Here is a 15,445-nt window from a genome sequence, read left to right as displayed (position 1 = left end):
TGCCTTCCCCTCATTGGTATGCTCTTCTGCCATCCACTTTGTCCCTAACTCTCCACATGATTGTTTTGTTTAGTCTTTCATTCTCACACTTCCTTTCTCTCTCTTCTTGTCTGATTGTGGCTTTCTTTGTCTACCTCTGTTTCTCTCTCAGCTCTGCCTCTGTTTGTGTTTGTTGTTTTTCCATCTCTGTTTCTATTCCCCTGCTCCCCAACCCCCTCTATTCTTCCCTGGTTGTTGTTGTTGTTGTTGTTGTTGTTGTTGTTTATTGCCTTCACTGAGAGCCAGGGAGAGGAGAAAGAGAAGAATAAAAGGACAGAGAGAAAGAGAGAGGAGAGAGCAGGCTAAATTTTCTTCTCCTTAGCCAAGTAAACACCTATGTTTGCTGTTAAAATGGCGCAGGCAGAAAACAACAGGCAGGAAGATGTTAGAAGGAAATCAATTAGTTAGTCAAGCTGAAAACAGCAGTGTACAATGCTTGTTTATCTCAGATGGAACATGCACACACTCATTGTCATCAATGTTTTATAGTTCTTCCTCGTTGAAAACACACAAGTCTTTTATACTGAGGACTAACTCAAGTGATCTGGTAACAGTTAATCAGTATCTAACTGGGCAGAGAAGCAGAAGACCACACTTTGTTTTATTGAGCAGTACAGTTTGAGTTCAAATTCAGGTCTGCAGTAAAGCAGTACAAAATGATGGTCTATCACTGAGGACATGCCTTGAGTTGAGTGATGCAGTTTTATACTTATTTTATAACTTTTTTGACTGTTCAATAACGTTTGCTAGGGTTTGCATTTAGTTGAGCAGCCTTATTGATACAAAATACTGTATACATTAAGTTCAATTGTCCCTTCCTCCTCTTCCTTTCCTCTCCCCTGATCCCCTCTCTGGCTTTGTTTCCCGGCCTTTTCTCTTTTTCCTCTCCGTCTTGATTTCTCCAGCTGGCCTAAGCCCCGCAGAGCTCCAGCAGTTGTGGAAGGATGTGACCGGAGGCGGCGCTCACAGCATGGAGGACAACGGCATCAAACACAGCAACAGTGGCACCGGCAACGGTGGGGGTGGCGGCGGTTTAGACCTCTCCACCAACAACTCTTCCTCAACTACCTCCTCCTCTAATCCCGCCAAAGCATCGCCGCCCATCTCTCACCATTCCATCGCCAATGGACAGTCCCCCGCCCTCAACCACAGAAGAGAGAGGGAAAGGGAACGGGAAAGGGAGCGAGAGAGGTAAAATAATTGAAATGTCATCCACCCATCTGTTTATGATCCAGCACCAAGGAAAAAGGCAGAGAAGATGAAAAGTTTGCTCCCCGTCACACGAGCTTGTTGTTTTTGTGCCATGATTCGATGTAGGAACACATCAGAACGCTGCGCTGCCATCCAGAGGGTTTGTCCTCGTTTAAAATAACAACATTGTTACAAGAGGGAAAACATGATGTTTTGTTTATTTGTTCAATAGTTTATTAGTGTCTTGGTAATATTCAAAAACATAAGAGCCTTGTTCTCCCAGGGGACCACGCGTGCCATTGAACGCACTTAGCTTGCACACAGATATCAAAAGCAGGGAGAGGAAGCCATGCAGGCAGGCACGCTTACAACAAGCCTCTCTGGCAGGCAAGACAAGGTAACCTCCTTGTACATTAAGTATTTAGTGCTTTCTCTCTTTTTTTCTCTTTTGAAAATTACCTTCTTTGCCTGCTTGTCATGTAAACAGAATACGTGATGCCTTGAGTGGCGTTTCCAGGATGTTTATCCTTGTGATGGCGTCTTTTATAAATGCACCCAGCACCAAAACACTGACTGTTCACATATCTGCCTATCTGGCCCATGCATTATTCAAAGGCTTTTCTTGGGCGATATTATAATAAGGACTTAGGGTGTGTGTGTGTGTGTGTGTGTGTGTGTGTGTGTGTGTGTGTGTGTGTGTGTGTGTGTGTGTGTGTGTGTGTGTGTGTGTGTGTGTGTGTGTGTGTGTGTGTGTGTGTGTGTGTGTGGATGCTTGGTAGAGACTCACACTGGAGGTGGAAGTGCTATGTAATTGGTTTAAAGTAGATGCTATCTCTCCAGTACCACTGAAGGTAGGCTTGAAAAAGATACCTTCAGAAGGAAGACAGAGAGAAAGAGAGAGGTAGGTAGGGAGGGAATGAGAAGAGAAGGAAGAAGGCAAAAAAAAAAGATATTTTATCTGCTTGTGTCCCGAGGGGTGTGTTGTGTCTCATAATGATCGAACAAGGAGTATTGTCAGGAGCACTGCTTACTAACATGCCACAGATCGATGTGGGGAAAACCCCTCTGTAAAACACAGTGTGAGCTCTGCCAGCACTAACACACACACACACATTCATGGGCCACACACAGGCATGCATGCACATACTGTAGTCGGCAACCACACACATAAATGCACAGGCATAACCTATAAGCAGACAAACACACACACATACTGTACGCAACCCACTCTCATTCACATTTTCACACACAGACGGACACACACACCAGTGCCAAGCCTAAAGGTTAAACTGTCATCTTTAATAGGATGTGCTGTCTAGGCAGGGTCGTAACTTATTTGGGTGCCATTTGAAAAACGCCAGAGCACCCCTGCCCCCATTGTCCTCAAAGAACATAAGTTACACAGAGTATTAATCTCCTGATGAAAATTATATGGCTGTCTGGATTTTTTATGTTTACTTGAAAGCATCCACCCCTCCTCTCCATAATGGCTTTACAAGATGGGATGGTGGCTGTGGTGGAGACAAAGCTACAGCTCACTCTAGGTTTCCTTTGGGGATGATTGCTCACACATTAGTCTACACTGTCTCTAATATAGTTTGATATTGTAATTGTTTGGAGTGATTGGAGATTAATAGTTAAGAACATATGATAGCACGCTGAATTATTCCTTGCATCTGGGTTTTCAAAGGTTTCCTGTTTTAGTCGTCCTCTGTTTGTTTCTCTTTCACTCTGTCTCTCCTTTTTAGCCCTGGTTATTGAACGATTCAACTGAGCTGACATGTTTTGACCTCTTTCTTGCTAATTTGGAACCTGGCATGCACAAACCTCCTCAATCCTTTGCGGATTGTGTGATGAACTCGATGCTACCCTCCCCTTATTACTCTTCCGACCTCCTTCCCTGGTCTTCTCCTTTTCGCTTTCTTGTTTGCTTATTTTCTCTCCTGTCTTTTTCTAGTTCACTACATGAAGAAAGTGGAGGGACCCACCCCCTATATGGCCATGGCGTGTGTAAGTGGCCCGGCTGTGAGAACATCTGCGAGGACTATGGACAGTTTTTGAAGTAAGAGCACACTGCAATGACATCGATGTTATCCCAGAGATGATGTCTGCTCACCTCTCCCTCTTAACACCATGTAGGATGTTGTGTGTCTGTACTAGAAGCTAATTTCTATTTTATTGTGAAGTTATCCCCTACACCACAGCACCTCTTTTCTGTGGGTACAGATGGGCCTAACAAAAAAAAACATCACTGCTTTTCAAAGAGCGTATTTTGACCTTCCAAACAGCCAGTTGACAGGGTTCAGCTCTAGCAGCGCAGATCCATAACAAATCTCCTTCCTGGCGTGGAAGGGCCTGATAGGTTTGTGAAAAAGCATCAAAAGCTAATGGCAACTCGCACGGCCGCACACTTACCTCCACAACAAAGGCCCCTATTCACTGTTGTCATGGTGCAGGCGCCAGAGTGAATTAACTCTCCATGCTCCATCAACAATTTAGTTAATTAGCTCATTTGTAATTGGCCGGCTTTGTTGCCAGGATGTTAGTGGGGGGACATCAAAGGAAGAAGGTGTTTGCAGCACTGCCGATTACAGGTTATCACATTGCCACTCACCGAGGGTCTCTCTCTCTCTCTCTCTCTCTCTCTCTTTCTCACTATCACTCTTTCCCTGGCTCCCTGCTCTCACACAGAGAAGAAAAGAAAGGGAAAGCTTTAATTTGAATATTCTAATTAGATTTGTAATTAACTGTGAAATAACGATCTCGCGAGTGTTTTTCACGTGCTGTAAATGTCCATGTGAATTCGCATAAACTATTGAAACCGGGACATTGTTCCGCCGTATTTTCCAAATTATGCGTTTCTCTACAGTGGTGTCTATAATAAGTTGCAGAAAGCTGAAAAATGTACAGATACAAGAAACTAGTCCACCCATGGGGGAGCTGCTGTAGGATTTAGGTCAGACGTTTGCTAATTCTGCAGCAGCTTGTGAATTAAAGCTAAAAGGTGTATCTGTGAAATGAAATGACTCTTGTCAGTTTACCAGTCTTTGAAAGAAGCAGCCAGACATGACATTAAGCTGCATTTTCACACTCTATCAACACACACAATGCACTCAAAGGAACCACAATTGACAGCGATGGATTTAAATGAATCAGAGGTGAATACATATTCCAACTATTGCCTGACAAGTGTGTTTGCTTATCCCCTGTGGAAAATGTGCCACATGCATGTCAATGTCAATATCAGTTTTCTACAGCGCACATAGCACATCCATAGGCATCAGCTAGTATAATTTTAGAAGCCGTGTAAATGAAAAGCCAAGTTGCTGTTCGCAATGCGTTTTCCAACCTGGACTACATGTGCAGAAGTCCAGGTAGAAGAGTTTGCCTTGCAGCTTGGGAACAAAAGTGTGTGTGAGGAAGCAAGCCTGTATCAGATTAGCAGGTTTTCTGATATCTTGTCCTATCACCTCAGTACACTTACTTAAAGAAGACACCAGTCTATCCCTCTGCACTGTACGCTCTGTTCACACGCAAACAAAACCTAAGTCTGTGTGCTCTAAGGATACTGTGGAAGGTAGCTTAGCTCGGTTATTTAGGCAAGGGACACCGATACACTGTATAAAGCCATGTGCCTGTGAATCCGGTAAGCTGGTAAGCTAATGCAAAAGGATGCACGGTTGTAAAGACAAACTGAGAGAACGAGAAAGACAGAAGGAGAGAAAACTGGTAAATTTCAAGCTTTAAAGCAAGAGCACAGGTTGGCAGACGGTTTTGTAAGAACACTTGCCAGAACATTGGCTGCTACAAAACAGAACAGTTTCTTGGTTCAGCTCCCCCCCCCTCCACCGATCCCTGCAAGTCAGAGGCTGGCTCTATACTGTAACCCAGCCAGCACATGAAAACAGGCACCAACAAAGAAGGCAGACTCGTCATCAGAACAAAGATGGCTGCTCGGTGGCGTGCCTCGGAGCAGTGATTGTTGGTGTCAGAGGGAGTCTTTTTATGTTTCCGGAGATGCCAGTTGGCTACACACACGATGCGCACATGCACACACACACACAGGCACAGTTTAAACGGGGTTACATAAAGTAGGTGTCAGATTTAGATGACAGCTTAGATGTTGGTAGTTGGGAGTAGGTTATGTGTGCGGGGCGGAGGGAGGGGGGTACACAAGTCAAGCTGGTGTCTCATAGCTCGCTGTAGGAGCTCAGCTCAGCGGTGGTGACACGTTTAGTCATCTATTGTTTTGTTGCTTGAAGAAACTTGTCAAGATCAGCATTTAATAGCTCTTCAGTGTGCTTTTAAGTGTTCTCACCTGGAAAAGGTAGCCGCGAGGTGGCTGGCACCCTGAATTAGCTCTCTGAAGTTCAAAATGAAATAATATTGCTTGGGAATTGTGTGTGTGTGTGTGTGTGTGTGTGTCCGTGTGTGTGTGTCCGTGTGTGTGTGTCCGTGTCCACATTTGATCATTTGCATAGCTGTATAAAGCCTTGCATGTAAAAAAAACCTGCTACTTTACATACTGCAGCTTTTGTATAGACCACACTTTTCATTGAAATCACTCCTGATTTCATGCTTCTCCCAACCAAAATAAACAAACTTGATTATCATCCACTTTGATGTTTCTTCTCCAATATATACATGTCTTGTCCCCCCTCTTTTGGCCTTTCACCTTTATATATCAATATCATCCCACCTCAATAAGATAAAGTCTTATCTACAGATAAACATACACACACACACACACACACACTTAACTCTTCCACTCTCTGTTACCCTCCTGCTCTCCTTATAACTGGCAGGAAGGCAGGCTCCATGTTAAAATGACAAGCTCAGCCACCAACGTGAACGTTGGTGTCTGTAACCCACTGCTAATTAAACCCACAAGGCAGCAGCAAAGTGTCTTCGTCTCTATGTAATGTACACACACACACACACACATACACACACTGGTGGAGGCAGGCAGGCAGGCCCCTGGCCCCTGGATAGCTGAGCTCCCCTCTACCCCTCCACATGTCTGCTGCACTGTGACAAGACCTTTAAAACAGAGGGCATTACTTATGTACCACCACCATTGTGTGTGTGTGTGTGTGTGTGTGTGTGTGTGTGTGTGTGTGTGTGTGTGTGTGTGTGTGTGTGTGTGTGCTCTTGTTTATGCGTGCCAGTAAGTGTACAATGTGTGTGTACTTCCATATGGCTGTGTGCATGCCTCTTCTCTTTGTATATGTATGTGTGTGTGTGTGTGTGTGTGTGTGTGTGTGTGTGTGTGTGTGTGTGTGTGTGTGTGTGTGTGTGTGTGTGTGTGTGTGTGTGTGTGTGTGTGTGTGTGTGTGTGTGTTAGTTTGACTGAAATGGTATTGGTGTGTGTAACATGTACAGTAGACAGTTAGGGGACCGAACTTGCTGTTCTCTGCTGGGCCTTTGAAGCCCTTGATAATATACACAGACAATTAGCAGAAGTGTATCATCCATATATGCTGGCTTGAGTAGATTTATTATTGGGCCCTTAGTGGACAATGATGGCCTATACATATTCATATACACAGCTGTGGGAAAAACCTTTGAGATGTTTGGTTACCTTCTCTTTAAGAGAAGAAAGAAACTGCAGCATCCATTTAAAAAAAAAAAAGAAATCTTTATCTAGGGATAAAAAAAGACTTCTCTCACCTCCCCCTCCCCCCCCCCCACACCCACCCACAACCATCTGTTTATCACTCTCTTTGTCTCTTTATTTGCTGTTATTTGCTTCTTCTTCTTATGACTTCTCTACCTTTGCTAGATCTCCATCATTTCTTCCCTTTTTTCGCATGGCCTTCATCACACAAGTAATTCTCTCAAGGCAGAAATCAGTGTTCCTCTAAAATGAGGCATGAACACTAAACATTAACAGTAGCCAGTTAGGCCAGACACTGAGACATGTATCCTCCACTTCTAGGTTTAAAAATATTACACCTGGATGCTACAGTTAAGGTGTGTCAGTCTGACTCTTTCTTAGTTTCAGTTTATCTATTAACACCTACAAATTATTAAGATTTATAATTACAAGCAACCAAAAGGCAGAAAGGATCAGAGCTACAGCATAATGACAGTATAGAAAAAACATATTAAAATGAAGGGCAGGAGGGAGATAATTTAAGAGATGAGATAGGATGGGATTTGTATGTAATTAAAGAAAACATCTCAGTATATAAGGTGTTCTTTCATTATTGTTTTCTGTCTGCTCGTCTGTGTCCCCTCCTTATTTTTTGTCTTTGTGTGGCATTATTAATACACAGTAGGACATGCTTCCATTTAAATATTTCATAAATGCATGTAGTAGACTGTAATCACCTTGCTAACTGGCCAGCGAAAGTAACTGGCTGGAGGACAGTCGAGAGGCCTTGACACAAATACACGTAAACACACACACACACACACACACACACACGCACACATTGACAAAACAGAAGAAAAACAAGCTGCTTGTCAATGAGAGGCTAACTTAATAAAGATCCCTCCCCCTCTCTCTTTTTTTTTGTAATGATATCTTCAGGGACAGCGAGCAGCCCGCTCAGTGCTTTTGAAGCAGCTGTAATTCATGACACACGCCATACATCAAGTGCATAAGATAGCATTATGGGCAGTGAAATGAAAAGGGTATTTGCAACATTAGTTCCCTCATCCTGCGAGGGACGTGATTAAATGATTAATGTAATGTCCCCCTTTTGCATGCGCATTCTGAAACAGCAATTAGGCACAGGGCTGGAGAAATCCACCAGTTTGTCCCTCCCCTCTCCGCCACTATCCCTCATCCATCCCACTCCCCACCTCTCCTTTTTTAATGCTACCTCATTCCTGATTTATAATGAAAAAATTCTGAGCATTAGACCTGAAATGGTTACAAAAGTATAAGCAGGGATGAGATGGAATGGTTTTAAACGTGTCTAATTGAAAGGTACAGAGCTACTGTGATTACAAATGTTCTATTCAGCTTTTGATTGGCAGGCCAAGACAAGCCGGCTCAGTGAGTTCTTGTTTTGCACATTCCAGATAAACAAGAAGTTGGGGGTTTAGAAGAGTGTGTGTGTGTGTGTGTGTGTGTGTGTGTGTGTGTGTGTGTGTGTGTGTGTGTGTGTGTGTGTGTGTGTGTGTGTGTGTGTGTGTGTGTGTGTGTGTGTGTGTGTGTGTGTGTGTGTGTGCGCAGTTTTTGTGTGCCACTCAGTGTTTGTGCAAGTTTATGATAATGTAAGCGGGTGTGTGTGTGTGTTTTTAGATAAAGCAAAAGCCAGAGAAAGATTTTGTACTCCCTCTAATGCACTGGAGGCATCGCTGTAAATGATCATTGAAGGGTCTGCAAGCTAACCTATAATTACTGGAGATAAAGTGGCAGCTCTGGCATTTCATAAGCATGCCTCCTCAAAGCTTGCTTTGTGAGTTTGTCACCAATGATCATTTAGATAGAGGCTCATTACCCAGCATCACAACACTTTAGAAACCCCTTTTTGCCCCGTATTTGTGTGTGTGTGTGTGTGTGTGTGTGTGTGTGTGTGTGTGTGTGTGTGTGTGTGTGTGTGTGTGTGTGTGTGTGTGTGTGTGTGTGTGTGTGTGTGTGTGTGTGCGCGCATATGTGTGCTTTACCAGGAATAAAGGTCTATCTTAATGGCGAGGTTCTTTTGTGCCCCACAGACGAAATCCAATCAAGACAAAAACCCTCATTGACTGTTATGGCTGTCTGGCTGCCTTTTTCTTCTAATGAGGCGAACACACCAGATACATTTAATATGTCTGCTGCTGGATAATGCACCTTCAGTTGGAAGAGCTGCTTTTGTGTGTCAAATGTTGCTGGTGTTAAATTGTATGTATTGTTTTCGGTAAACGAAGGAGACAAAGCCCTTCTGCTGGGCTGGCATCTTTTATTCTCTGTAGAAAACAGCGCTCAGGGTGGTACTGAAGTTAGCCATCGGAACTGGCGCAGGCCTATTGTCATGTTAAACATGGCACCACACACCATCATGTTACTTCTAATTACCTCATTTCAGAGTGGAACAATGGTCCCTAACATTATCCTATAGATAATTGTCATAGTATAGAAATATTATCATTAAAACAAAACAGTGGTGAAGTTGATACTGTAATTATCATCCTCTACAATTTTGATCATGGTGAAAATGAATAGAATTTGAATTCTGCTTGCTTTGAAACCAATTTTAAAGTTGGCATGTAACATATTTCTCTCTCTCTCTTTCTCTTTCTCTCTTTCTGTCCCTCCCTCCACCTCCAGGCACCTAAACAGTGAACACGCCCTGGATGATCGGAGCACAGCCCAGTGTAGAGTCCAAATGCAAGTCGTACAGCAGCTGGAAATACAAGTAAGTTTTCTGTCAAGTAATACAGATCAAAAACACACCTCAGTGGAGAGTTGGAAAAAGCTATATGTATTTTAAAATTTTTACCATTGTCACAAATTTCTCATTTAAAGTCACTTATCATTCAGTCAAAACACATTTTTTGAAAGTTATGTGAGTGAGAGAAAGGCCATACTGTGGGCTGCTTAATACTTTCAGACAAGCAGGACCTGCTGAATTCAACAAAGCCACTAAACAAAGGAATCCTCAGGCCTTACAACGAAAGCCATTATGGCTGTTTTAATTGAATTAAGCGTGTGCTTTATTTTCTCTGCTTTATTTTTTTTTTCTCTCTTTCTCTTTCCAATTAATAGCAAGCGCATCTCTCTCGGTCTGCTGTGTTAATTAACTGCACTTTGCACCTGAAGAAAGCTCAAAAGGAGGGAACTATTTTCAGTAGGTGGAGCATGACCTTATTAAGAAGTCATGCTGCCTAGATAATGAGAGCGCTGATTGAGTGACATTATTACTCAGCACTGCCAACAACTGCTGCTCTTCCTTTAGAAACAAATAGATATGCATGTTTTAAACTAAGCTCAAACAAAGTGCCAGCTGGAAATATTTCAGTCTGCCAGTTGAAACCAGGCCACCATGCTTTGCACGATAGCATATTTTGGGTCAGATATAAAGGTTATTACTAAAATGGGATATATATACTCTACTACTTACATAGAGATCTAACTGTAACTTGTGTTCTCTCCCTCCCTTGCTCTCTACCAGAGTGCTAAGGCCTGCCTGAAGCCAAGTTTTTCTTCCCGCACATACTTATTTTCTAGTCTGATAAACAGTTTGGATTACATTTTAGGCATCTGGTCTTAAAACTAAAGCAATTCTGTTTGCTTGTAAAAAAAAAAAAAAAAAAAAGAAAGAAATGGAAGGATTTATGTTCTTTATTTTATTTCATTTTCTGTTTAGTTTTTCATTGAAACACAAAGCTGTTGAAGCTTGTGCTTTACAGTGTGACCAATTACAGCGGTGCACTTGTGTTGTCTGTCCTGTCTCTTCTCTCCTTTTTCTTTCATTCCTTACTCCCACCATCCCTTTATCCTCTTTTTTTTTTTTTTTTTTTTTTCTACGAGAGCTGTCACTAGTAATGAGGCCCAGCTCTGTGTATGTGTTCACCTCTGTGTGTGTGCACGCCTACTTGCTTGTGTGTGTGTGTGTGTGTGTGTGTGTGTGTGTGTGTGTGTGTGTGTGTGTGTGTGTGTGTGTGTGTGTGTGTGTGTGTGTGTGTGTGTGTGTGTGTGTTTTAAGAGTGTGGGGTGGGGGTGTTGCGCCTTTCACACGGTCCAGTCCCTGTCACTCCCTGTGAATTAGATTGATGATAGGCGATGGCTGGGGCCACTAACTGGACCGGAGAGGCGGGGCCGCCTGGCACCCTGTTTGGAAGACCCCTTCACCTCTCAGCAGCTGCTGGCTGTGCTCCATCCCCCTAACAGTGTCCACAGGACTTTGAGCAGACACTCAGGACCACCTAATTTATGGCCCAACTAGCTTGTTACTGTCAGAGTCTCGCTGACCTAAATCTTGCTATTGACAAAAAGATGAAATGCCATTTGTTTTGCCTGACCTGTCTGCACCCTCTCCTTCCCCCAGTCTCTCTAATTCTCCTTACATCACCAGCAGAACTGTTGTCTCTTTCTCGCTTGGTTTATATGAAATCTTCTCTTTCTTCTCACTCTACTACCCCAATCTTATGTCTCATACTCTTTATTCTCATGTCTATTCCTCTCCTCTTTTTTTCCTCTCCTCTAATCGACTCAAATGTACTCTCTCCTTCTCCTCTCTTAACAGCTTTCTAAAGAACGTGAGCGTCTTCAGGCGATGATGGCCCACTTGCACATGCGGCCCTCGGAACCCAAGTCATCTCCCAAACCAGTGAGTGCATATTGCTCTGGCTACCGTAAACAGACTGTAAAAGAGGCCCCCACACAGAAAATGAACAGTTTAACCACCCGGCAGTTGTGCCGAGTGAGTGACAGAAGATGAAAGGGGGGAATGGGATTTGTAATACCTAGTTATATCTGTTTCTTATCAGGTATTGTGCGACGTGAGAGGACAATAGAGTTTGGAAGTGTATTAGATGGCAGAGCGGTGAAGTCCTTGGCTAAAATGCAGGGTCATTTCTTTGTGATAGATATAATAGCCAAAACAACCTGTTGGCTGCTGATGGCTGTTTGGCTCTGTGGCCCAAACAGCACTCAAAAATGAAATGAGAGAAGAGAAGATCTGTCATTTTAACAACAAACACCTGAAAATTACAGCTGAGTGGTGAAGACGGTGTGATGTTGACATAAATACCCGTAGTGCTGCTGAAAGTGGTTACAGAGAAAAAAGTATCCAAAATTGTGAAAGGGGTCATAGAAGAAAGAAAATCATGTCATTCTGTATTTTCTTTCTCTTGCCTTTTACTTTTAGATTGAATGATTATAAATGCATTCCTCCCAACCAGCATTTGAATTTAATATTAGGATGATGCATTTTCGCAAACACTATTTCTTTCCAGTTTTAGCCGTTTTGAAACATTTGAGAGCCAAACATTGTTAGTGTGTTTCTGCTGCTTAGTAAGTGCCTACTTTCAATAGAATAATTTTCCTCATCACCTCTCATCATAGAATGTAGATAATCACAAGATAGCATAATTATCCCATAATTCCATCAGGAATCAAACTCCCTTTTTATTATTCAATCTCTCTCTCTCTCTCTCTCTCTCTCTCTCTCTCTCTCTCTCTCTCTCTCTAGCTTTTTTTTTAATCTTCAAAACTCCAGCAGCTTGGTTCCATCTCGTCCAATAAAGAATTTGCAGCCTATAATCCATGCCTGAAAATGAATGAATGATGCTAATGAAGTATTGCATTACATAAAGCACACATGAAAGAGCAGCTAATTGCATTTGATGGTGGGGGCAATTCAGACAGAATTCTTAAACGAACAGTTAAGTCCTCAGTTTTAAGGCTCCCCTGGTTTTTTAAGGGGAGGTAAGATGAAGCTTTGGTGCGGAAGAACCGTGTGTGTGTGTGTGTGTGTGTGTGTGTGTGTGTGTGTGTGTGTGTGTGTGTGTGTGCGTGCGTGCGTGTGCGCGCGAGTGTATAGACATAACAAAAGAGAGATGGTTGGTGGATTACAAATGGCAGCATGGATTTGTGCCCAGGAGAATCACAGGTGCAGGATAGAAACAGCCAAGACATTTGATAAATGTGAGTAGTCTGTGTTAGCCTATCAGGGCTGGAAATAAGTCTTATTTTTTCATTAGTGAAGCCCAGGAACAACCAATGGCAGACGAATACAAGACACCGGTGCACTGTCTCCAATATGACCCCATTTATTCTCTGAATCGCACTTCATTAAATGCTACCTTTTGGCCATGCCATGGATGGATGAGAATCAAAGTTAGCAAGGCTGCAAGTTCTGAATAATAAGATATTCTCTCTCTCTCTCTCTCTCTCTCTCTCTCTCTCTCTCTCTCTCTCTCTCTCTCTCTCTCTACCTTGAGTGTGTATTCAGATGAGTGAGAGGTGACAAAGTGCTCACTACTCCATCCGTTTGACTGTAATCAATTCTATTTTGCAAAAGAAATGGGATTGCCTGCCTGCAAACATGTCACGCTTGTTGCTGTGTCTTGTAGGTGAAGAGGCGGCAAAAAGGACAGGAAATGATGTTTTAACATTATAAATATACATGCCCATATTCAGTGTCTGGTTTAGGTGTGTATTGCAGGATGCAGGGAGTGAACAATCATATTACACACATGCACTGTCATGACCTCAATTAAATGGCAATTGTGTACTTCCATGAAATTAATTAATATTAGTGGTCAAATGTGTGGTGTGTGTCTGTGAAATAGAACAGAAAACATAGTTAACAGAAAAAGACTTAGTACTAGTATTAGTTGTTTGCTAAAAACAATGCCCAGTACATGGCTTTAGGTAGATATTTCTGAGAATTGACTGTGTATAGTCAATCAGACCTGTTGATATGTAGATGTACAGTATAAACTTTCCGTAACCCCCCATCCTCTGTACTCATCCGAGGCCTGTATATGCAGCCAGCCCTTGTCCCAGTATGTCACTGTAGCAGTTCATTACAGCTAAGTGGGTATATAATTATCATCTGAAAACCCCTACATCCACCAGAGTATCTCAAACTTGACATTTTATCGTATTTATCAACACGTGCCACAAATGACCGCTGATACCTTCTCCTCAGCCTTCGCTCCTCCATCTCTCAGTGCCTTTGGCCCCCCCATTCCCTTCCTTCTTTTAAGTCGGTTTTAATTCAAACTCTCGCATCAAATGCATTCCACTTGTAGACTCACAATTAAGGCAATTTGGTTTGAATATGTAACGATGTCATTACCATTCTAACTAAATTAGCGCAGAGATTAAAAGGTCAGTTAGGAATTTTCCAGTCGGTTAGAGCCTCTCACATGAGATTTGGGAAGCAAACGCAATAGTGGTGGTAAAGCCAGACGATTTGCAAGCACAGTTGGCATTTGTGCCAGAGGTGACTAACACTCTCTGGTCCCTAATGAAGGAGTGGAGGAGACAAAAACAGATGGAATGTGAGTGTGTCTGGTTATACTTCCTAATGTGCTGGGAGTCTCACAGAAATAAGAGGGATAAATCAACTATAACTGTAAAAATGGCTTCCAGTTGTGTTGTTGATGATATTTCATCAGATTGATCAGTATTAGTCTTGTATGAAAAGGCAATCAACTGGGTTTATCTAGCAGGGTTATTACTCTCTCTCTCTCTCACTGCATAATCCACTCACTGGTTCTACTTATAATAGCAAGAGTTTTGGCTGCGATGTTGCTGCCAATATGTATTACAACAGGGCCACAGTAGTAACTTAGGTTCACCCTTTCATACTGAAGTGGAACATAATGTCATGAGTTCGGGGTTGTGGTTCTGTAGCCTAATTCACACCAACAGCGAACAAGGTTTTTACTAGCTCATTGTTTCAGTGTGAAAGGATTATGGGTGGTTGTAGTAGGGCGAGATAGAGAAGAGGGAGGGAGTGATAAATGGAGAGATAAAGAGCGATGGGGCCGGGATAACACGGAGGCTGATCGTTGGATAATCTTGAACAGCGTGCTCTAATTAGAATTCTTATGATACAATTTGGTGGTTGTAATTAGTGGAGATGGGCTGGCTCCTCTCCACGAGCCTTGTTAGTGGAAACACAGCTGTGTTAGAGAGGAAGAGAGCAGACACTCGGCTCTGTCAGAGAAACCACAAAATAATGCCTTCCCCTCTCTCCCTCTCTCCCTCCCTCCCTCTGCCTGCTACTTGTATCTGTTTCTTTCCGACTCTCCACCCGCGCTCTGTCCTCCTCCACCCCAGCTCAACTTGGTCTCCAGCGTCACCATGTCCAAGAACTTGCCCTCAACATCGCCTCCCAACTTACCTCAGACACCAACCACGCCCACAGCACCTATCACACCCATGGCTGCCATGCCCCAGGTGCCATCAGTACTGGGAGGAGCAAACGTCCCCAGTATGGGAGCCATGCGCAGACGCCACTCGGACAAATACTCCATGCCTCTGTCGTCAGGTAGGACCAACTACTCAGCGCTGAACACAACACAGATACACAAATGTCTTCAGTCAGTGCCGACAATTCACTTTCAAGCAAATCTGTTCACATTATGTTTGATTACGTGTGAATCCCTAGAAAAAGGCTACATAAAAGTCTTAAAAGGAAATTCACCGAATTGCTTGAGTAAAATGTGAATTGAGCCTGACACACACATACACACACACACACACACACACACGCTGATATATTAAGACATTGGGGTATGAGGATTATCTTATCTTACATTC

At 43.0% G+C, this 15,445-nt stretch overlaps 1 protein-coding gene across 3 annotated transcripts in view; it reads left to right on the top strand.

Annotated features, from left to right (window-relative positions):
- foxp2 (forkhead box P2) overlaps positions 1–15,445 on the top strand; it is a 102,294-nt gene that overhangs the window by 75,455 nt on the left and 11,394 nt on the right. For all 3 annotated transcript variants that reach the window (XM_028570407.1, XM_028570404.1, XM_028570405.1), the window contains 5 exons: positions 945–1,230; positions 3,188–3,292; positions 9,494–9,581; positions 11,412–11,495; positions 14,963–15,173. In XM_028570407.1, the coding sequence (XP_028426208.1) occupies positions 945–1,230; positions 3,188–3,292; positions 9,494–9,581; positions 11,412–11,495; positions 14,963–15,173 (774 nt within the window). The remainder of the gene's footprint in view (positions 1–944; positions 1,231–3,187; positions 3,293–9,493; positions 9,582–11,411; positions 11,496–14,962; positions 15,174–15,445) is intronic.

This window comes from Perca flavescens, chromosome 23 (assembly GCF_004354835.1).
Source record: "Perca flavescens isolate YP-PL-M2 chromosome 23, PFLA_1.0, whole genome shotgun sequence".
NCBI classification, from domain to species: Eukaryota; Metazoa; Chordata; class Actinopteri; order Perciformes; family Percidae; genus Perca; species Perca flavescens.
The sequence above is the reverse complement of the archived record's forward strand: the minus strand, read 5'-3'. Positions and strand labels throughout refer to the sequence as shown.